The following is a 23,254-nucleotide window of genomic DNA, read 5'->3' on the forward strand; positions in this document are numbered from 1 at the left end:
TAGGTTTGGCTTTAATGACTGGTCCTTCAGTGAGGATACACACAGCTGGAGGACACATGAGATATGTTCTGTCGACAGAGAAAATTTCACAGTAAAATGTTGAAACATCACAGGAAAAGAACAGAGTCACTGTTGGTCACAGGTCCTTTAAACAACCTGTCCACATTTTATTCCTGTCTCTGTGTGAGACCAGTTGCCAGGCTGTTCTTGGCCTTTAACAGGTGATATGGCTCAGGGCAAGCTGAAGACTTTTGTTCAGCTCAGTGAGATTTGAACCCGGAGAATATGTTGTTATGATGGAGCAGGATGAATTTCATCATAAACATAATTTGACTTGAAAAGCAGTTTTTTTATTGTCAGCACTCTATATAACCTGTGCTCCCGAGCTTTTTATTTCCTTGAGTTTTCACCATGAGCAGCGGCAGCTTAAATCAGTCGGGTATCTCTTTCTACTTCGGCAGCCACAGGTTTCCTCTTTCTGTCTGTGTTTGCTTTTCAAATGCAGCAACCTGCCTAAGCACTGGACTCTGTGGAGCTGAGCTGAAGCCGTCTCTGCTGTTACAGGTTGCAGCAGCCGTGTCCTGCAGTTAAGATAGATTATTGAATCACGTCTCAGAGGCTGAGGGGGAAAACGTCCAGTCTGCTTCATCTGTTTTCTGCCGAAATCTGTCTCAGCCTAGATTTAATCTTCACAATCAGCTGTTGGTTTGCTTTATGAAGTTTATAGGTTTGTGAATCATTTCAGCTTTTGTGTCGTTTCATCTCCTCATCTTTCATATTTTATTCAGACTTATTGAATCACCTCCTTTCATTCGTTTTTTGATCTTGTTTCTGTTTCTCTGTCTTATTGATTCACTTTGTTGCTGAGAGCTGACGACAGACCCACACACTGATCCAGGAGACTCACTTTCCTCTTCACACAGTTTAGTGTTAGTGTTCCTGATAGCAGCTGCCCTGACCTGCTGTTTCTATCGTGCTATTTATCTCAAGGTTTACTTCATAGCTCGTTGAAGATCTGACCTCTTCCTGAAGAATTTGTATGGTTGTTTTCAGCTGTCTAGTAAAATATATAAGTAAAAGGTTCAGGAAAGGTTTTCTGCTTCGATCTGCAGAAACAAAAAAGTATTTTCGTCCTCGGTCTGCTCTACCTTAATCCTCCTTACTGTGTCAAACAGACTGTTCCCTCACATAAAAATAAAACTGTCGACCTTCAGTGACCTTGAGGCTCAAACACCTTCCCAGCATGCATTGCAGTTCCCCTGTAGATTACACCAACAGAAAACAGCCAATAGCTCTGAGGTAAAGACGATGGAGATGTGACGCAATGCAACAATATGTAAAGTACAATGGGGGAGGTGACGAGACAGCATCTGTGTAATGCAAAGAAAGAGGTTGTAGAGTTACCATTCAAAAAACTTTCATCAAACAGTCTAGCAAAGAGTAAAAGAAATAAAGTAATGCACAGTTACAGTCAGGTGATCTTTGGTATTGTAACATCTCGGAGTCTTCCCTGAGCCAACTTTCTCTGTGAGGAAGATTTCTCTCTCCCTCTCTGTCTGGTCTTTGGTGTAATCAGCCTGATTTACCTGGCAGCTCCTCTCACTAAGTTTCTATTCCACATCATCTGTCTCATCTGTTTACCCTGCAGAAGAAGCTCCAGCCTGATTTTTGACTGATCTCCTGATGTTTTTCGAGGCTGCCTTCCTGACCAGATCTCCCGTCTCTGATTACTGGCACTGTAAGTCTGATTCTGATTTCTGACTTTGGAAAATCTGGTCTCTGGCTTTTTCAAACCCTGAAACTGGCCCTGATTATTCTGACTCTGGATTTTGGACACAAACTCCTGGCTCTGGATCCTTCAGTGAAATTCTCTCTGGCTACTGGATCTCTGGATTCTGTTTCCAGGCTTGGTTTCTGGATTTGGATTGATTGAATTAATTGAAGAGGAATTGCCAATGGAACTGTTCTGCATTTCTGCTCATTGTGTATCTTCTCCCCTGAGCAGTGTTGGTGCTACCGTAACATAGAGTACAGTAGTGTAAAGTCAGCTTAAGTAAAAGAGCAAAACGTGTGACGTCTTCTCTCTCCTTGTAGCCCTCAAACAGACATTTCTCTTCACAGCTTTGACACTTTAAACCCTTAAAGTGTAACCTGTCAGTGTCGTCATGGTGACTGTGGACGTGCCCTGCATTGTCATAACAGCAGAGAGAGAGAGCAGTTCTTTGAGCTCTAATCTCTCTCTTCTGCATGATATTGACATGCAGGGACTCAAACCTACGACACCTGATGAACGCAACAAGATTATCTCACAGGTCAAACATTAAACTGTCAGGGTTGCCCTAACTGAGACAAGCTGGCCTCAGGGTCCCGAGATCACCTTAAGACAGAGTAGCACGATGAGAGATCTAGCTTAGGTAACTGCCACAGCTCGTAATCATCTCCAGTCCAGGAATGTTCCTGGCTCGACCACCAGAATATCAAAGTGAGGTAAAATTGAGGTAAAGTAGAGTGAATACCATGTGTCTGTTGTCATGTTAAGTGTGAGCGGTCACCAGACAGAGACCAACATCGGAGCTGCATCAAATGAGGCATCAGAGGAAACTGATGGAATCGCTCAAAACTGATCTTCAGCCATCTCCTGGACAGATTTGACTGATAACTGCTTCTCCAGTCAGATAACACACAGCATATTTCTATTTCCTGTTCTGCGTCAGTCAAAGAGGTGGAGGAGGAGGTCGCACAGTTGTGTGAGGTGTCTGCCACCTGTTAGCAGTGTCAGGTGGAGTTGAGGTGACGGTGGATCTGTGGAGAGATGCTGTTGTAAAGTGAAACGACTCGGTTCCAGGCAGAATGAAACTTATGTCAGAGTTTAATGTGAGTGAGACACAAAGTGACTTTCAAACTGCTGCTAACTCCAGATCTGTGCCAAATCCTCAAATCACAGGAAGGACAGGAGGAAACCAACAGCTGAGATGCAGAAACGCACAAAACTGAATTTTAATATTGACATAATCAAAATGTTTTCAAGGTGATTCACTGATTTTTCGCTTTTGTCCTTCATCAGATGTCATTGTCAAAACCAGTTCTGTTTTAACAGTGATCAGACTAATGTTTTAATATTTATATTAAAAAAATGCACAATTAGCTCACAGAAGAGTTGTTGTATCAAACTGTGTCCAAATTTGGACGGATAAAAATTCCTATTGAGCAGCTAGAAGGTAACAACTAACATCAAATAAATGAAGAAGGCTGATCTGTCAATCTGAAGTTTGTAAAATACATTTCTACTCATGGTTTAATCTTTTCATTTCTCTGTGGAGCAGAGTTCAGCTAATTAAAAGTGTTATCAGAGAAATTACAACATGTTCTCAGATCTTGAGATATATGGTTTCTCTAGAATGGAAAAACACCAGGAATGAATTTGAACGTCTTCCCTCACACTGCAGAACAGTTTCTGTTGTGATTCACTTTTCACTCATTTTCACAATTGTAGGTGTTTGTTAAAAACTGGAGGTTTGTTTCCAGTGGAACGTTTTGTCTAAGATGTTGAAACAGACGACGATGTTCGGAGACGCACGGTGACGTCTGTGTTTGTATATGACTGTCGTTTCTCTTTAGTTCTATAGTAAAATGCTGCAGATGTTTGTGGTGTTTTTATTAAATCATGTTTCTCACACTAGACAAACATGATTATTCTGCTAATATAATAATAACAATAATAATAATAACAAACTTCACTTAAAAATGCTGTTTCTGCTGGTAGAACGTTACAGATTTCGCCTCCAGACACCACACAGGATCAGTGAGCTAATCAATTGTCAGATGTTTGATTGCTGACTTATTTGTTTCTATTTTCCCTCTGCTTCTCCTCTTGGTTTTCATCCTGGTTCTCTGTAGAACCCATTCCACCTGCAGATGGTGACTGGGGTTCCTGAATCCAGTCTGTCCAGCCTGTTACTGACGGTTCTGCAGCGGTCCGGTTGGAGGGAGGGCACTGCGGTTCTGTGTCAGGGCTGGGAGGAGGCTCGGGGTCTCCTACAGCTCCTGGATGGTGGGGGCGGGGTCACCTGGCACCTGCGGGCCCTCCTGAATCTGACACAGTCAGCACATGATGACACACAGATCCATGACTTCTTATCCCGACATTTCAGACAGAACCAGCCCTCGCCAGCATCTGTCCTGCTGTTTGGTGCTGACCCACAGTGTGCTGCAGCAGTCCTGCGCAGTGCCCAGGACTTGGGGCTCACCTTACCCATGGTGCACTGGGTGCTGGGCCAGCCACTCAGCCCTGATGCGCTGCACGCCATCGGACTGCCACTTGGGCTGCTGGCCTACGGCCAGGTGGACCAGAAACCGCTCGAGTTCTACATCAGAGACGCCCTGCAGCTGATCACCAGAGCTGTTGCCACAGCAACTGTAGTGAGGCCAGACCTGGCTCTGATCCAAAACATAGTGAACTGCTACGACAAACCCAACAAACATGAAGTGTCGTCATCAGGAAGGTTCCTTACCAGGTAACTCACACTTGTCTCCCTCATCTAGCTGCCCAGGTAACTGCAGGTGAATTCTTAGTGGTATAACAGAGACAGTAGAGGTGATTGTGACCTCAACTGTTTTCATGAGTTGTCAGCAAAGAAAAAAACATTGTCTGGGCAAACAGACGAGTTTTTATTTTGTGTATGTAGTAACTTTTCCCACTAAGCTAGCATAGACATTTCCAGTCTTTATGCTGAGCTAAGATAGCCATTTCCCTGTTTCCAGTGTTTTTCCTAAGTTACTGTTACTCAGGGTGCAGGGGCTGCTGAGCGAGCTGCTCGGCCCCAACACCCTGCAGACCTTCGGATCGTCACTACGTGAAGCTAGCTACTGTTTATTTTTGTTGCTATTTGTTTGTAGAAAAACAAGCAAACACAAAAGGAAACTGGCGTTCAGAATTAATCTTATTTACATATTTATCACTTATTAGTTGATTATTGTATTTTCATATTTATCTCTAATTAATATCTGAGCGTCCCTGTTGTTGCAGTGAATTTGAAATATTTTTTCAAATAAACCTGTCATGCGTCACTTCCTGTTGTTTACATTTTGGCTTCAAATTTCTGATGTTATGCAAAGTTTATTATTATTACTTTTCTTATCAAACTGAGATAAAATATATGTCCACTGTAATGACCCCACATCTAATTTTCTCTCAATCATTGTAAAGAATCGAAGCGAGAACGATTAGCTTTAACTCGAAATGGATTTTAGTTTATTTCTCATTAGTTCATGAAAATAAAACTAAGAGCAGATTTATAATTAGTGTTAATTAACAGCGATTTAATCAAACCAAGATTAACATTTATTTTTGTACAAATGAGGAATAAATGAGTTTCAACATTTCTCTATCCAGCAGCAGTTTAATGCAAATGATTTATTTTCTCAGTAACATAGAGAAAAATCCCCGAGGGTGACTTTGATCCTTCTATCCTCACCTCTCAGACGGGAGGATACAACATTAATATTCATAACTAGAGTCTGTTTGTTGGGTGAACACAAACATGTTATTCATGAGGAGATTTATTACTGAGCCTGAGCTGTTCGGCAGTAGTCGCAATAGAAACAATAAAGCCTTCTGCTGAACCAACGTTTCTTAAATGTTTAGGAGAACTGATCAGTATCGTCTATTATTATCTAACTCCAATCTTTAACTGATAGCGTTTTCTTCTATTAGAGGACAGATATGAAAGATGGAGAAATATTTGCTTGTTTTCTATGATTTTCCCTTTATTGGATAAAAATTAAGCCACAGTTAAATGTTAAACTGTTCTCTAAACACAAACTCCTGGGGCTGAATAATGACTGGATTATGTTTTACTGCAGGTTTGAGGAGGATAAAAGGTTTAACTGCTCCCCTCAGTTTCCTGACAGGAATGGATCAAACACTTTGACAGTAAATGCAATTATTCAGACTGAGATAAAAACCTCTGAGGATGGATTATCTGCTGAAGGAGAAAAAAAGAACAAAAGGAAAGAATGTGAAGAGAAACAAAAACATAAGAGATTTGATTTGAACTCAGATCAAACTAAAGTCTACCTATCTGAATACTGTCAGTTCATCATCATTATCAGAAGTGACAAAGCAAACTGACTTTAGGTTCTGATATTTGTGACTTTTTTCCTGACACGAGCAATAGTTGCTGTTGAATGTTTTAGATCAGAAACAAATGTGGATTTGTCTTTGTGAACTGACCAAGAGCGATTGCAGATCACAGCCCACCAACCTCTTAGATTAGATTCACCTTCGTCATAACTCACAGAGCGGCTCTGCAGTACATACAGCTACAGAGTCAGTGAGTTGCAGTTGTAGTTATTAATATTATCTTTGTTGTTACGGTTGTTGTTGTTGTTGTTGATGTTGTACTATAAGACGTTGTACAGTATAAAAATCGTGTACATATAAGTAATGTGTGGAATGCAAGGAATGTGTACAATATAGGTAACATGGGTACTTTACAACCTTAAGTGAAGTTTAAGCTGTAAAGTAACTGTATTTCTAAATAAAAACGTGGTGCTGCACATGTACTACACTCTAGAATAGTGTACCGTATTTTCCGCACTATAAGGCGCACCGCATTATAAGGCGCACCTTCAATGAATGGCCTATTTTAAAACTTTTTTCATATATAAGGTGCACCACATTATAAGGCGCATAGAACAGACGCTACAGTAGAGGCTGGGGTTATGTTATGCAACATTAGATGGAGCTGCACTAAAGGGAATGTCAACAAAACAGTCAGATAGGTTAGTCAAACTTTATTAATAGATAGAATACAAACCAGCGTTCTGACAGCTCCGTTCACTCCCAAAATTAATAAACAGCTGTTTTATTATTTTCCCTGAGGTAAAGTCAGTGACCTAGAATTTTCGTGACACAGTTTATCTTTGTCCATGTTGATGATGTGCTCTGGCCATGTCATGCCTTTCAGTTCAAGTGATAAATGAATAACAATATGTTGTGACAAAGGTAGCTAAAAAGTATTATAGTATTGTTCTTAAAAATTGTCAGAGTGAGAGTTGTGTATTTTAGTTGATCTTTGTTAAGATAATTAGTTGCAGAGTGAGCGCTCTTTCCACTCTCTGTTCAATAGTACAGCTTTGACGTATTTTATCCGTCGGTAAATTAAACTAGTTTAGTTTTCACAGTAAAACGAACTGGTTCATGTATATGCTGAGTGTGCTTTATACGTTTTTGCCTTGGAAAGCATTTGTCTTTGTAAGTATTAACATGTTTATTGTCATTAGAATTTTGTTAGTTGTTACCTGTTACATGTGATAAATTACGTGTGCGTGTTATTGTAATTAGCTTCATTCAAGTCAAGCTAGCGTGTGAGTGTAACATACCAAATGTGTAACGATGTGTATTATTTGTTAACTTAGTTTCTGTTTCTTTCACTTACATAAAGAACAGATAGGATAAAATGTAGTTGAGAGCAATGTATTCCTCAGTTCACAACTCCAGTAAAGACAAGAAACCGCACCATTGATTCATTAATGTTAAATTCTCTGGCTGCTGGTCTATTCCCGTGTTCTACTGCGTGACTGATCGCCTTGAGTTTAAACTCTGCGTCGGAACCGTGTCTCTTAATAGGAGCTATTTTGGGGTTTTTGCACAAACACACAAATGGAAATGAAACGGTGTTATGCCGAGTTTTGCATGCCTGCTGACATCTGTATCACCCACTGTAATCAGGGAGGAGGATGCAGATTTGGACAACTCCGAGTTGCCAAATATTGCACCCCCTTCCCTTATTAACTGTAACCTTTGCGTTATTAAAAATGCTAAAGCAGATTAGTAGTGTTGTGTATACAAGATGTGCAAACTTCGGTATGATTTGAGCCACTCACACTTTTGCGTGTGTGAATTTTCACTGTCAGCTTAAAATAATCAAAAAAATGGACAAATGACAGCACTTTTTTATAACGTGTGTTACAGTTACATTTTTACATTCACATTTACATTCAGTCATTTAGCAGACGCTTTTATCCAAAGCGACTTACAAGTGAGGAACAAGGCAAGCAAACAAAATCTAAGTCAAGGAGAAACAACATCAAAGCAGAGTGCTATGGAAAAAATGTTTCTGTTTCAAGAGATATTAGAAAGAAAGGGTAGAATTTTTTATTTTTTATTTATTTTTTTTTAAGTGCAAAGGAAGATGCGGAAGAGTTCTGTTTTCAGCAGTTTTTTAAAGATTGCAAGTGAGGTGGCTGAGCGTGCAGAGATAGGCAGCTCATTCCACCATCGTGGGATCACTGAGCTGAACAGTTTTCCTTGGTGTTGACTGTGGTGGTGCTGGTACCACCAGACGACGTTCCCTGGTTGAGCGCAGTGGACGGGAGGGGATGTAGACCTGAACGATTGAATTGAGATAAGATGGAGCTGTGGAGTTAACCACTCTGTAGGCAAGAGACAGAGCTTTGAACCTGATCCTTGCAACCACAGGAAGCCAGTGCAAAGATCTGAAGAGCGGTGTGACATGAGACCTTTTAGGTTGATTACAAATGAGGCGTGCTGCCGCATTTTGGATCATCTGGAGGGGTTTGGTCGTGGATGCCGGTAAACCCATCAGTAGTGCATTGCAGTAATCCAGGCGAGATAAGATCAACGCCTGTACAATGAGTTGGGTTGAGTACTCCGTCAGATAGGGTCTGATCTTTCTGATATTGTGGAGGGCATATCTACACGACCTAGCGACTGTGGCGATGTGATCTGTGAAGGTCAGCTGGTCATCAATGATGACCCCCAGGTTTCTGGCTGACTTAGTAGGGACAATCACCGCAGATCATATGTTAATGCTGATGTTGTGTTGAGTTGAAGGTCTGGCAGGCAAGACTAGAAGTTCAGTTTTGGGTATGTTGAGTTGAAAGTGTCTTTTTCTCATCCAGGCAGAGATGTCAGAGAGACAGGCAGAGATGCGAGATGAGACAGTTGAGTCATCCGGCGGAAAAGACAGGAAGAGCTGTGTGTCATCTGCATAGCAGTGATAAGAAAAGCCATGAGAATGGATGATAGAGCCTAGAGAAGACGTGTAGATTGAAAAAAGAAGAGGACCAAGGACTGAGCCCTGTGGTACACCGGTGGAGAGGTTATGAGAGTCAGAGACACGCCCCTGCCAGGATACCTTAAAGGTTAATAAGGGAGGGGGTGCAATATTTGGCAACTCGGAGTTGCAGAGATCTGCATCCTCCTCCCTGATTACAGTGGGGGATGCAGATGTCGGCAGGCATGCAAAACTTGGCATAACAACGGGACGCTACGCGAAGTCATATATCCCAGCATGCACTGCGCGCTACTTCTTCTACGACGGAAAATGGAGTCGGTGGCTGTTTACCGTAGTTGCGAGACCTGTTGCGGTTCAATACTGATCCATGTATAAGGCGCACTGTCGGCTTTTGTTAAAATTGAAGGCTTTAGGAGCGCCTTATAGTGCGGAAAATACGGTAAATTGTTGGTAACTGCTGTGCTAGCTGTTAACTAGCAAACTAATATTTGTTGTTGATGTTGCTCTAATGTTACACTGAATAATGAAGCTGTCACCTTTTTGGACTTGAAGTTGAATTTATTTGTTTTTTAGTCTAAGCATGATTTTGATTCAGATTCACGTGGATCTGCTTTTAGTTCTTGTAAGTTTATTTCCCAATTTTAGTGCACTAATGTAACAATTAATCTTTCTCTTGATATTGCTTTAATGTGATATCGCCATGAAATAAAGTAGAAACAATTTTGTATTCACAACTCTGTTTCATGGTTATTACACATAAACTAGCATCTGTCTTTCCAGGTAATTATTGTGGCTCTTGCTGTTTCCATTCCACACTAAAACCCAGAGATATATTACTATATATTATATATTATTACTCATTACCAAAGTAATAACCAGATAATACGGTGGTATAACTAAAAAATTACTTTGTAAAACCTTTTACTATTGAACTAATGACTTAGTTACATTGTTATAACCTCCATAAAACCTTTTTATCAAAGCATTACACCCTCACTTATCTGGTTATTACCAGGGTACTACTCTACTTATTATCTTGACATTATCAAAATGCTACTGTAACATGTACAGTTGAAGTGTGTGCAGTATAACTAATGTGTACATTATACATAGCATGCAGTATTCAATTCAATTCAATTCAATTTTATTTGTAGAGCGCTTTTTACAATTGACATTGTCACAAAGCAGCTTTACACAACCAAAGAACAGTACATGAACAGTGAATGTGTAAGAATCATAATAATCAGATTGTCCCTGATGAGCAAGCCGAGGGCGACAGTGGCAAGGAAAAACTCTCTGAGAAGGCAACAGGAAGACACCTTGAGAGGAACCAGACTCAACAGGGAACCCATCCTCATATGGGTGATTATAAGCTGTGTAGGCGGCAGGCAGTCCAGTATAACAGTTAATGTCTTTTAAGTTAATATGGAGTCCAGTTAGTTATTGCAGGCAGACTTGTTCCATTCCTTGACTACCGAGCGTTAAGTCGAGACCTCCAAGAAACAGCTTCCGACGTCCGCCGAGGCCAGGACCGACATCATAGTAGCTTGTCACCAATCCAGTCTCCAAACGCATCCCACAGGGCAAACGGTAGATCCAGACGACGAGATCTCCAGCCAGAAGTTGGGCGTCAGGACGAGTCAGACAGGTCCAGAGGGCAAAGGGTGGAATGACGTGTAGCTCGACAGAGAAGACAGAGAGAGAGAAGAGGGAAAAGAGAGAGGGAGAGGGAAAGAGAGAGAAGAGGAGAGATTGCAGTTATTTGTATTCACAGTCAGATAAAGTTTGAGGTGAATGTATATTTAGTATAGTGCAGCAGGGACTCCGGCAGGACTAATTATGACAGCCTAACTAAAAGGGTGGGTTCAGAAGGAAACACAGAGATGAGGGCTCACTGGGATGTAGAGCAACCAATCACTTCACCATCAACAAACCTGAGTGATCAGTGAGAGTTGGGAAGACAGCATCTAAACATACCAGTTCACCATAATGCTCTACGTCCATGAGTCCTTCCCAAATCTATTTACTCAAATGCTTGACTAAATAGGTAGGTTTTCAGCCTAGACTTAAACACTGAGACTGTGTCTGAGTCCCGAACGCTATTTGGAAGGCTATTCCATAACTTTGGGGCTTTGTAAGAAAAGGCTCTGCCCCCAGCTGTAGTTTTTAGGATACGAGGCACTGACAGGTAGCCAGCATCCTCTGATCGAAGTAGGCGTGGTGGATCATAAGACACTAGCAATTCCCTTAGATACTTTGGCGCAAGACCATTTAATGCTTTAAATGTCAAAAGTAGTATTTTAAAATCAATGCGAAATTTCACGGGGAGCCAATGAAGTGTAGATAAGATAGGCGAGATGTGATCGTATCTTCTGGTTCTAGTGAGGACTCTCGCTGCTGCATTCTGAACTAACTGAAGCTTGTTTATGCACTTGGTTGAACAACCAGACAGTAAGGCATTACAGTAGTCCAACCTAGAGGTGATGAAAGGTTTTGGTGAAACATATAACTGTGTCTCGTCAGCATAACAATGAAAGTTAATACCATGCTTACGGATAATGTTGCCCAGAGGAAGCATGTAGAGGGAAAAAAGCTGGGGGCCTAAAACTGAACCCTGTGTATAACTAACAGTGCTCTGAACACTGTGATTCAGTGTGTAAATCACACAGTGATTAAAGTATTGTTGCCGTATTGTACAGAACACAGTCTGTTCTGTTGTGACCATCTGACTGGTTTGTGTTTGAATTCCTAACACAATTCTCCCTCCCTGTCACATTATTGCTCTTACTGCAGTTAAACAAGCTGAAAGCATTGTTAATTGTTCTAAGATGTTCAGTTCAATCAGTTCATATATGTCAGTGATCAAGTGTTATAAGTTTAGACACTAGTGTATCAGTCATTGTGTGTTTTATAGCAACTATGGCGAGCCTCTTAAGGATTTTTATGAAACTGACGAGGCAAAAGGAGAGAAAATGACAATCACAAGAAAAACTATGATCATCACAATGATACTAACATTAGTAAGGATAACAGCCATTCACAGGTTGACTCATATTATTCAGTTGTTTTAAACCATTTTTAAAAGACATTGGAGACTGGGCAGACATCAGGTCCTCAGAAACCAGGAGTATACACCTAAACACATCACGTTGAGATTGGTTATATCTCCACATACTCTACGTATATAAAAACCTCACAGGATTTAGATTTAGATTTGATTTTATATTTATACTGACTTTGCTGTTTATCAGGTTTGTTTGCTTTCTGCAAAAGCCACAGGCATGTGCATTACCTGTTTTTTGTTTTTTTCTTTCTGTCTCCTGCAGGTTTCTGTCAAACACATCTTTCTCTGGTGTGACGGGTCCAATCCATGTTCTCCACAACCAATCTCAGGTCCTCACTTTGCAACGCTTCCACATCTGGAGCCTGCGTCGGGATGCGCTGGGTCAGCCCACCTGGGTGACAGTGGGCAGCTGGGAGGGGGGTCAGCTGCAGGTAGAAGACCAGGAAGTTTGGCAGGGACCCAAACATTGGCACAGGACAGAGGGAACAGGTGGGAGGACTAGGGGCCGCTGGAGACCGGGTATGCCTGTGGCAGGTCGTCGTGTCAGAGTGGTGACTCTGGTGGAGCACCCCTTTGTTTTTACAAGGGACGTAGATGACGAGGGCAGTTGCCCAGCGGGTCAGTTCTGCCTGGACGCTGGTACCAACAGTTCGGATACTTTGGAGCGGTTCTTCAGGGAGGTGGCAGGTGGGAACGGCAGTTTCCTGCCTGCTGAGTACAGCAAGTGTTGTTATGGATACTGCATTGACCTGCTGGAGAAGTTGGCCGAGGACCTGGGCTTTGAGTTTGACCTTTACATCGTGGGAGATGGGAAGTACGGAGCGTGGAAGGGGGGGCGTTGGACCGGACTGGTTGGGGATCTTTTGAATGGACTTGCAGACATGGCTGTCACCTCATTTAGTATCAACTCAGCTCGGAGTCGGGTGATCGACTTCACCTCGCCCTTCTTCTCCACCAGTCTAGGCATCCTGGTGCGCAGTAAGGACACTGCGGCCCCCATCGGCGCCTTCATGTGGCCCCTTCACTGGTCCATGTGGGTGGGCATCTTCCTGGCGCTGCACATCACTGCACTCTTCCTCACACTGTACGAGTGGAAGAGTCCATTTGGCATGACACCACACGGACGCAATAGGGTGAGGGTGTTCTCATACTCATCAGCTCTGAATCTGTGCTATGCCATCCTGTTCGGACGCACTGTCTCTTCCAAGACTCCAAAGTGTTGGACTGGTAGGTTCCTGATGAACCTGTGGGCCATTTTCTGTCTGCTGGTGCTGTCCAGTTACACTGCCAACCTTGCAGCTGTCATGGTGGGAGAGAAGACCTTCGAGGAGGTCTCTGGGATCCACGATGCCAAGGTGAGAGAAAGAGGTCGTAACGATGTTCCTTTCAGGACTAGCAAAACCCCAATCTGTCACAGTAATAGTTAGGCCAAATGTTTCGCTTCACTGATGATGTCTTCAGAAAGAGAGCACAGGAACCGTCGAGACACACGAAGCTGTAGCAGTAAACTCAGGCTACCAGGACGTCTTAAAGATTCTCTATTATCAATTCAATCGTAATGAAAAAGAATCTGACGTCTGTGGAGCTCGTCCCTGAATAACTGCGATAAAGCTAGACACTGCAATTAACTTTAATTCACCAGCTGATTGGCAGAACAGGGAGTGTTTGGAGTGACCGCAAACCGGGAGTGGTTGGGGTATAATTGTATGTCTATCTGTGGGTTATTAGTTTTTTGTTTTTTACTGTGCAGAGTGCAGATCTGATCTACTACAGCCTCACAGCTGAATGTTACCTTGAGACGTCCAGTGATGGTTCAACAATAGGTCCAAATTTCACTGATCAGAATTGGGTTTAGTCTGCACTTTCTGAACAGTTTAATAAATACAATCGAAAAACTGATTTCACTACTTCGGTGTGATTCTTGCTATAAGACATAAGATGCTGTAAGCTTTATATTTAGTTATATTCTTATAAATCAGTGACAATAACAGTTATCAAGGTTCATTTGGACAGATTCCTCTGCCCGTAGTTGACTGTGTGAAACTCCTCCCATTCTTCTTTTTCTTTTTCTTGCAGCTACACCACCCATCCCGGGGTTTTCGTTTTGGGACAGTGAGAGAGAGCAGCGCTGAGGATTATGTCAAGAAGAGTTTTCCAGAGATGCACGAGTACATGAGACGCTTCAACGAACCAACAACGCCCGAAGGAGTCGCCACCCTCAAGTAAGCGAACAGACAGACGTGTTGAAGCACAGTTGCTATGTGCTGCAGCTGTGTGGAAGTCAATCATGTGCAGAGTGTAAGTTGCAAACTGCATGTCAGTAATAGTCCTTTAATTCAGTGACTTTTATTTTCACATTTACATTTACATTTAGTTGTTTAGCAGAAGCTTTTATCCAAAATGACTTACAAGTGAGGTACAAAGCAGGCAAATATTAAAGCCAGTTTCATGGGGTATATGTGCAAATTTGTTTTTTTTAATAAGGTTTTAGTGCAGAAAAAAAATCCTAGTCCATGGAAAGGTTCAGAACAGGTTTTGAAAATTGAGAGTGAGGCGCCGGAGTGTGCAGAGGTGGGTAGATGGTTCCATGATTGAGTCGGAAAGCGTAGCCTGGGATCTCTTTAGGTGACTTAAGGGGACCACAAGATGTTGTTTGCTTGCAGAGTTGAGCAACAGTGAGTACAGTGAGCAAGAGGGATTGTAGACCTGGATGAGGGACTGTAGACCTGGATGAGGGAGTTCAGGTAGGCCGGTGCTGTCAAGTCGACCACTCTGTAGATCAGAGTCAGGACTTTGAACCTGATGCAGCAGCTCCATGAAGCCAGTGCAGAGATCTGAACAGTGGTGTAACGTGTCCTTTTTACTGATCAACAATGAGACGTGCTGCTGCATTTTGGATCCTCTGGAGGTTTGATGGTGCAGCTGGTAACACCATCAGTAAGACACTGCAGTAGTCAGGACCAGATATGAGCAGAGCCTGAACAATGAGTTGTGTTGTATAGTCTTAAAGGTCGGGTCTGATATTTCAGGTTTCTGGCAGGTTTACCATTTCTTCTCTAAAACATGAGAGATAAAGATGCTTTTAGTTTGTCATTGTACAAGTCAGATGTTTTAAGTGTTCAAGTCGGTAAAACTGTCTACAAATATTTTTCTTTACAGCTGCAGTAAGCAGATATTAAATCCACACACTTTATATGGCTGCAGTTTTTAATGTTTGAATGTGTAAAACTACACTTGAATATACTGGGTGTCATGTTTTCATTTTTGGGATAGTGCTGTTAGTAGGTGATGAGATTAACCCATCACCAACAGCAGGTCTGTGATGGGTTTGTCGAAGATGATCAGGAGTTTGTTAATGATATTGGTCCACATGGAGGAAATTCAGGGAGACAGCAACTCTTTTATCAATATGACATAGTTTGGTAAAATAGTTACTGTAGTTGCAGAAACTCAAATCCAAACTGGAGTTAGGGTTAGTATTAACCATGTTGCTCTGTGCTGAAGGACAGATCCTCCTCAGCTTGATGCCTTCATCATGGACAAAGCATTGCTGGACTATGAAGTTTCCATTGACGCCGACTGCAAACTGGCAACTGTCGGGAAACCATTTGCCATAGAAGGTAACAAGTTTGTACAGATATTCTTTCTATTCTGGTGTTTCTGAGGATGTTGTTGGACCATAACTGTCTTAAAATTGGGTTTAGGTTCAGGTTCAGGCTTGAACCACTTTTAATGCAATTTTATCCATTTTACAAATAGTTCAAATTAATCAGATGATTTTTAAAGAATTGTCTTTATTTTTGCATTGAGAGTTATTATTAGCAATTGTCAGTGCTCTGTAGGTAGGTATTGTTAGGTTAGTTTAGTACCTGAACATTAGCAGTTATTTGTTTATAGGTTCCAATAGGTATCAAAAGCCAGAAAGACAGAACTTTCATTAGAGACTTGTCAGACTATTGTTGTCCTTAGAAGTCAGGCTACTTAATGTGAGAAATTACAAGGAAACGTACCATTTCTTATCATGCTGTTAACTACTCCGTTCAGACAGCAGCAAGAACAGGCTCTAACAGTAACAGAAAAATGAGTGGGAGGCCCCGATGGACAACTGTGCAGGAAAACAAATATCTGAGAGTGTGTAGTTTAAGACAAAGATGCCCAAGGTGCTGTCTACAGATGAGTCTAAGTTTGAGGTGTTCGGATCAAACAAAAGAACATTTGTGAGACTCAGATAAATTAAAAGATGCTAGAACAGTACTTAATACATTTAGTCAAGCATTGTGGGGGCAGCGAGATGGTCTGGGTCCTTTGGAGGTGGTAAATTAGGAAATTTATACAGAGTTGAAGGGACCTTGAGAAAAGAAAACTATCAGAATTGACAGCTAGCATGCCTAAGGTCTGCCAGGCTGTAATTCCTGTTTTTTATGAAGGAAAAGTTCAAAAACACAGTCATCATTTCCATCAAAAAAATTAATTTGAGCTGAAAATATGACATCACATTACACATCACGTTCAGGGAACAGCCAGAGAATTTAGCTGAACTAAATGTTTGACATGGGAACATGGGAAATTGACCAACAACTACAATTAAGGCTGCTAAAACTCTTGAATGGTTCTTTCAGTTCTGACTGACTGGTTGAGAGTTTCAGATGTTTATCATCTGTTAAAAGTTAAAGGAGGTTAATATCTTAGGCTCTAAACCAGTCTGTTTGAACTGTAGTCGCCTTTCACATTGATTGATTGATGGTTCTTGGCAGGTTACGGTATTGGCCTTCCTCAGAACTCTCCTCTGGCGTCCAACATCTCCGAATTCATCAGCAGATATAAATCAGACGGCTACATGGACCTGCTGCATGACAAGTGGTATAAAGTCGTTCCGTGTGGGAACAGAGTGTTTGCCGTCACTGAGGTCAGTCCTCACTACGCTATTGACTAAATGTTTATGTGTGTTTATACATTCATTAAACATATGCACAGTGACACAGCTTTATCATTTGTTCACCAATGGATGTGAAACAAAACAATTGAAATGTACTCAAACTGTCAAATGACCCCTTCAATGTAAGGGTTTGGTCAAAAATAGTGGATGAACTGTGGAATAACTTGTATTCATAGACCTCAAATGTATTTGTAAATTGTGTTTTACACAGAAACACTGACCTCTTCGAGGCTCTTATGGATCTGATCGGGTTGTAAAGGGGTTTATCTTCACCAGGGAAAAATTGTTTTGTCGTCTGTTTTGGCTTTTCAGTCTAATGATGCCAATTCACTAACAGTGACACTTAACAGCAGATCAACCCCTGACCTTTGATCTGCTGACCATCTGCATTAACTAAAGGTAATGACACACATGACCGTCCCCACTGTGTGCTGTTGCTCACAGTGCAGAGAGAAAATTACCAAAAGATACTGGAAAGCAAGACCTTTTAAAATAAAAAGTGAATATTCTGAAATTACCAAGTCAGTCATGTGACCTGAGTCCAGCTCAGCTGCATTTCACCTCCTGAAGCTGAAATGTCCCATAAACAATCAGGAAGTGAAGACCTGAAGACCAGAGCATCACCAGGGAACAAAACAGCATCTTTTGTTGTCAAACTTTAGTCTTGATTTACAGCCACTATTAAAACTGACAAATTATGTTTCTTTGTCCAAATACATTTAAGTCCCAATAATTTGAGGTCAATAAAAAAAAAAATGCAACGTATCCACCATTCAGTATTTCTAACCAAACCCTTTAAACCTGACAGGTCAACTCTGTTGGAATGTTTTAGTCCAAATCCACTACAGAACCAACATAATGGAAAATGCGTCACTGTCCAAAAATGTCTGTGTTTATGTGCGTGGTGCACTTTATGTCTTGCTATAATTCAGGAAGTGAAACTACTCCACCTGCTGGCGTGACTGAGTGTATTCAGGACAACTACAGAAAACACAGACCGACTGATTCTGTCCCAGTGGGAGCTAGAAATGGAAAATAATTTTTGTTAAAGTGAACCAAAAAGCTCGATAGTCCTTTTACTGTGGCTCTTCAGTGGGGATCACTCACTTTTTTTCTTCTTCTTTCTCTGACAGACTCTTCAGATGGGGATCAGTCACTTTTCTGGACTCTTTGTTTTGTTGTGTGTCGGAGTAACTGGGGCTTTGCTGACTCTGGCAGGTGAACATGGTTTCTTCCGTCTTGTCCTGCCACACATCCGCCGTCGACAGAACCTGAAATACTGGCTACACACCTCTCAGGTGAGTCTCAGGTGGTTTTAAGACATTTATGTTGATTTATGCCAGAAAAGAACCTAGTACAGCATGAAACATCGTCAGAGTATTCTAGTAACGTCAGCTCAGGAATAGATGAATTAACAAATTTAACATTTATATATCTGCACATTTATCATAACATAGTGAAACAGGCTGAACGTTGAAAGTTTAGAGAAATCCTCTGCATCATATTAAATTCATTTCAATTAAGTTAATTCATAAATCATCAAATCACAAGAAAACTCACCTGATAGCACTTTACAATGTAAAGACCTTACAGAATGATATAGAAAACCCAACAATCCCCCTGAGCAGCACTAGGAGCCAGTGGAGATGAAAAACTCAATCTGCCTCGACTGGTTGGGATGAGTGGAAAGAAAAGAGAGGAAGAACAGCAGGCAACAAAAAAACAACAACAACAAGCAGCAAAAACACTGGACAGGTTGTCAGGACCACTAACTGGACTCTGGAGGAGGATACCTGCAGAGGAGAACAGAGAGAGGGAGACAGAGTGGAGGAAACACAACTACAGGAGAGAGAAGCCACAAAGTTAATGACATGAAATGGTAGAATTTGAATGGAGAGAGGAGAAAGGAGAGAAGAGAGGAGCTCAGTGTATCAGTAGAGCTCCCCCAGCAGACTAACCTATAGCAGTAGAACTAAGAGATGGTTCAGAGTCACCTGATCCATCTGTAACTAAAAACGTTCCTTTTTTATAAAGCTTAAAGTCTAGTCTTAAATGTGGAGAGGGTGTCTTCCTCCAGAACCTGAACTGGGAGCTGGTTCCACAGGAGAGGAGCTTGATAGCTGGATTTAGGAGAAGGAAATTGGAGGACATCCAGGCCTCTATGTCTTTTAAGCAGCTTGAAATTTGATTAATTTATTAGTTTCATCTGGTTTTATAAATAAATATACTGTAGCTGGGTGTCATCTGCATAGCAATGGAAATGTAGTGTTTCCTAATAAAACTGACACAGAACCTTGTGGAATTCCGTAACTGACTTCTGTGTACATGTAGAAACTGGAATCTATCTCATTCGATTTAAACCAGCCTAGTGCTGTTCCTTTAACCCCAATGACACGTTCTAGTCTGTGTAATAAAATGTTGTGATCTATAGTAGTTGAATGCAGCACTAAGATCTAACAAGACAAGTATAGAGAGAAGTGCTATTTCTGTATTAGGATGCACTCTAAATCCTGACTGAAGGACTTCATATTGGTTATTCTGTGCACATAATTGCTCACAATATTCTCTATTAATGCAGAGTTAAAGGTTACCCCTTATAATCACTTAATCTGCACTAAGAATTAGAACTAGAACTAGAACTAAGTTAAAAACTCAGAGTAAGGGACCTGAGGAAGGTACACAAAGACAAACAGGACTGGTTTATGACTACTCTGGTGAGGCTCTCAAATGAATTAAAACTATGTCCAGGTCTGGGGTTGATTATTAAACTTGAGTGGAAGATTGCTGCTACTTCTCCACCCCGACCTGTGCTTCTAGGAACATGATTATTAACATGACTTGGGGGGTTGACTCATTCAGACAGACATATGCATCCTGCTGCAGCCAGGTTACAGTAAGACAAAATAAATCTATGAATGAATGAAATGTTTTCTATAGTTCTGGGAGGTTTTGATTTTCTAAAGACGTTTTGGTTCCAACAAAGTGTTTGTGTGTTTGACAGAAAATCCATCGAGCTCTGAACATGACATATGAAGATGTGAAGAGGCAGCGAGCCGAGAGAGAGAAAAGGTTGGGCCTCAACCGCATGAATCACTGACATGATCCTAAATTTTGTTCATTGGCAACTGGACCTGCTTCAAGTTCTTGTATATGTTTTATCTTAAAAACAGTTATAATGTGTGTAACAGTCTGTGGTTGTTTTTACCTTAGACGGGTTAAAGAGCCCATATTATGCCTGCTGCTGTTTTAAGAGTAAGTCTGCTACACCCAGGAAAAACAGTGTTTGGACTGAGCCTGAATCATCATTTTGAGAGGTGAACTTTGAAATGACCACTCTAGGTTTGGTTTCCACAAAACAGTAAAACAAAGGAAAAAAGGAGGAAGTGCATTTATAACATAATTGGCGCGTGTCTACATGCATAATAGAATCACATAAAAATTACCAAAATTTGCATTATATAAGCTCTTTAAGACCTTGGAGGTTGTTGAGGTTGAATGTGAATCATTGTCCCACCAACCATCATGTGTATCGTTATGATCACGAGTCAAAGTGTGACTGACTGTAAAACCACCTGAGGAGGGAAGTAAGGATTGCAAGTGTCTTATATGTGGTGTTAGTTTTCACTGTGTAGCACTCTTAGGAAACTGTAGCAGTGAACTCTCAGAATCTGGTCTTTTTTTCTGAAACAAACTATTATCACATAAACATTAAACAAATTATCACCAGTTCAACATTTAATTATTTCACTCTCTGTACTCAGCTGTAACCTGCAGAAGTCTCAGCTCCCCCAAAGCCCACCCCCACCACCGGCCCCTGGAGCCTCCGCCAAGTGGAACAACGAAACCATCAATGATTCTGCCGCCGCCGCCAAGGATGCCCGAGACTTTAAACGAGTCCACTTTAATCTCGAGACACTGAACACCCGCCGGCTGCTTGCTCGCATGGCCGCCTCTGATGCCAAAGGAGGGGGAACCAAAAATGAGGGGGATGGGCCTACTAAGCCAACGGCCGGGCAAAATAGCAGACTGTATGAGAACGGAGGACCAACAGCTTCGTTCACCAGCCTGGTGCTTTCCCTCCCTTCTTCTTCCTCTTCCCGACCCTGTACTGCTCCACCTGTAGAGCCTGGTCCTTCCCTAGCAGCACCAGCTCCGACCTCATCCACAGTGACCCCTCCCCCTGCCGTTGTGGCCCCACCCCAACCTGGTGAACTGCAGGAGCTGCAGGAACAGATTGAGCAGATGCGGGAGAAGCTGAGGACCGCTCTGGCCCGGAGAGCCGAGATCCAGACCACTTTGGACAAACCTGTGGTCACGGTGGCAAACAACCTGCCTCAGGTCACAGCGGTGACAGCAGCAACTGTGGCAACGATGATGACGATGGCAACAGGAGCCCCAGCCACACCCTTAAGTACCGCTGCCCCAGTAACAACCCTCCCTGCAAACACTAAGTGTGTGACAACCATGACGCACCCCCCCCCACAAAGTCCTTTCCAAAGTCCGGCCGCTCCACAGCAGACTGACCAATCAGAAAAGGTGATTCTCTGCATCTGGCGGCCATTTTAATCAGCTGAGTCAGGAAAATAACGATAAGTTCTGTGTTTAATGAATGTGAATGGACAGAAAATTGAATCAAACTAATTTTAGTATTTCTTCAGTTATTGATAGAACACACACCTGTGCGTTTAGAGCTTGACTGAACATTTTTAGGGTTTTTCTCATTTAGAAAAAGATTTAGTATTTAGTTTAGTTACCTACCTGAACACTGAACACGGATCCTTTAAAATAATACTGATTGTTTTTCAAATTAAGGCATTTTAGTGTGTTGAGACTTAATGAACTAATTATGAACCTCTGGCTAAGCCATGACTCTTTGCTCCATTTAAAAAATGTTCTTCAACATAAAATATCTCAACACAAAGAAATTCAATTTTATTAAAACTAATTAATTTACATTTTTAGGGTACTTCACACATAAGTAGGTTAGGGTTAGGGTTAGGTTAGACAAGTAAATAAATGAGGACACCAAATTTGCATTTGCATAAGGAAACAGTAGAATTATACTTTCAAAAGTATCAAAAATAATATTGTAGTATTTTATATATTTAATATAGTTTCTGCTTAAGTGCAGCAGCTGATTTAAACTGCTGTTTCTAATTTTCTAAAATTTGATAATTTAATATGTTTGTCTTTATGAAATGCTGATTTTAGACATATTCTCCCTCAGATTGTTTAAAACGGCCGCTTTAACAGAGATTAAAGGTTGAACATGGCTACAGGACCTTCTTTGGACTGGATGGAGAAATTGGACTTCATCAGACAACAATAAAACCTTCAGGACATAAACATACCAAACATTATGAGACTCACACAGTTTTTCTCTGTGAGCAATTTACATCCAACGCAAATGTTGGTGCCAGTGCAATAAAAAATGTTTGTCTTTGTGTGGAGATGTGAAGAGTAATATTATAAAGTATCTGCAAAGACATTTAAGGATTTAATCAAATCTTGGTTAATGAATGAAAAATATGGATTTAATAGATTTTTGGCACACTTTAATGCTTTTTGAGGTTTACCTCTTAAACCACCACAGAGACTGAAAACCGAACCTGAATGTTCACATTAACTGCAAATAAAACATTTAGGATCTGTGATGGTTAACACCTTAAATCACACATTTTAAAACTGACCATTCAATTAATGTACTCAATAATGGTGATATAATTATGAAGTAATTAAGGTGTTAATTGGATGAATGAATATTAATTTTGTTCATGTAAATTTTGTTTGCAAAGATAGTTTAATTGAATTGTGTAAAAAAGAACCTTAAAATGACCAAATAATATATAATTCAATATGTAAGGCATTTAGGTCAATGACTAATGGAAACATGTATGATTAAATATCCTAATGGATTATCTGCAGGTTTGGTTTTCATGCTCTTTGGCATTTCTCAAGTTTTTAACAATATATTTTATTTTTTATTTTATTTTATATAAATAAAATATCTTAGGTTGTAATGTTTTGCTAAAAAGAATTTTAAAGGGTAAAACCCCTTCAAAAGCTAATTTAGGATTAATTAATTGATTGTGATGATTTATCTGCAGGGTAAAAAGAGCTTGCTCATTAAACATATTATTGTCCAGTAATTTCTCCATTAAATTGATGGAGAGATGAACTTTTGATTTTGGCCGAGTTTCACTCTTAGCCGCA

At 41.0% G+C, this 23,254-nt stretch overlaps 1 protein-coding gene across 3 annotated transcripts in view; it reads left to right on the plus strand.

The window, feature by feature from the left end:
* The window catches only part of grin3bb (glutamate receptor, ionotropic, N-methyl-D-aspartate 3Bb), a 48,210-nt gene extending 25,254 nt beyond the window's left edge, over window positions 1-22,956 (plus strand). The window contains exons 2-10 of one of the 3 annotated variants that reach the window (XM_026343688.1): window positions 3,898-4,514; window positions 12,368-13,460; window positions 14,182-14,327; window positions 15,610-15,725; window positions 16,860-17,011; window positions 18,175-18,339; window positions 20,043-20,110; window positions 20,803-21,577; window positions 22,269-22,956. In XM_026343688.1, the coding sequence (XP_026199473.1) occupies window positions 3,898-4,514; window positions 12,368-13,460; window positions 14,182-14,327; window positions 15,610-15,725; window positions 16,860-17,011; window positions 18,175-18,339; window positions 20,043-20,110; window positions 20,803-21,577; window positions 22,269-22,277 (3,141 nt within the window). In that variant the 3' untranslated portion in view covers window positions 22,278-22,956. Of the gene's footprint in view, window positions 1-1,648; window positions 1,739-3,897; window positions 4,515-12,367; window positions 13,461-14,181; window positions 14,328-15,609; window positions 15,726-16,859; window positions 17,012-18,174; window positions 18,340-20,042; window positions 20,111-20,251 lie in introns of all 3 variants that reach the window. The other 2 variants (XM_026343697.1, XM_026343706.1) reach the window with 2 other exon arrangements.
* Window positions 22,957-23,254: the final 298 nt, after the last annotated feature.

The sequence above is a fragment of the Anabas testudineus genome, chromosome 4, assembly GCF_900324465.2.
Source record: "Anabas testudineus chromosome 4, fAnaTes1.2, whole genome shotgun sequence".
Taxonomy (NCBI): Eukaryota; Metazoa; Chordata; class Actinopteri; order Anabantiformes; family Anabantidae; genus Anabas; species Anabas testudineus.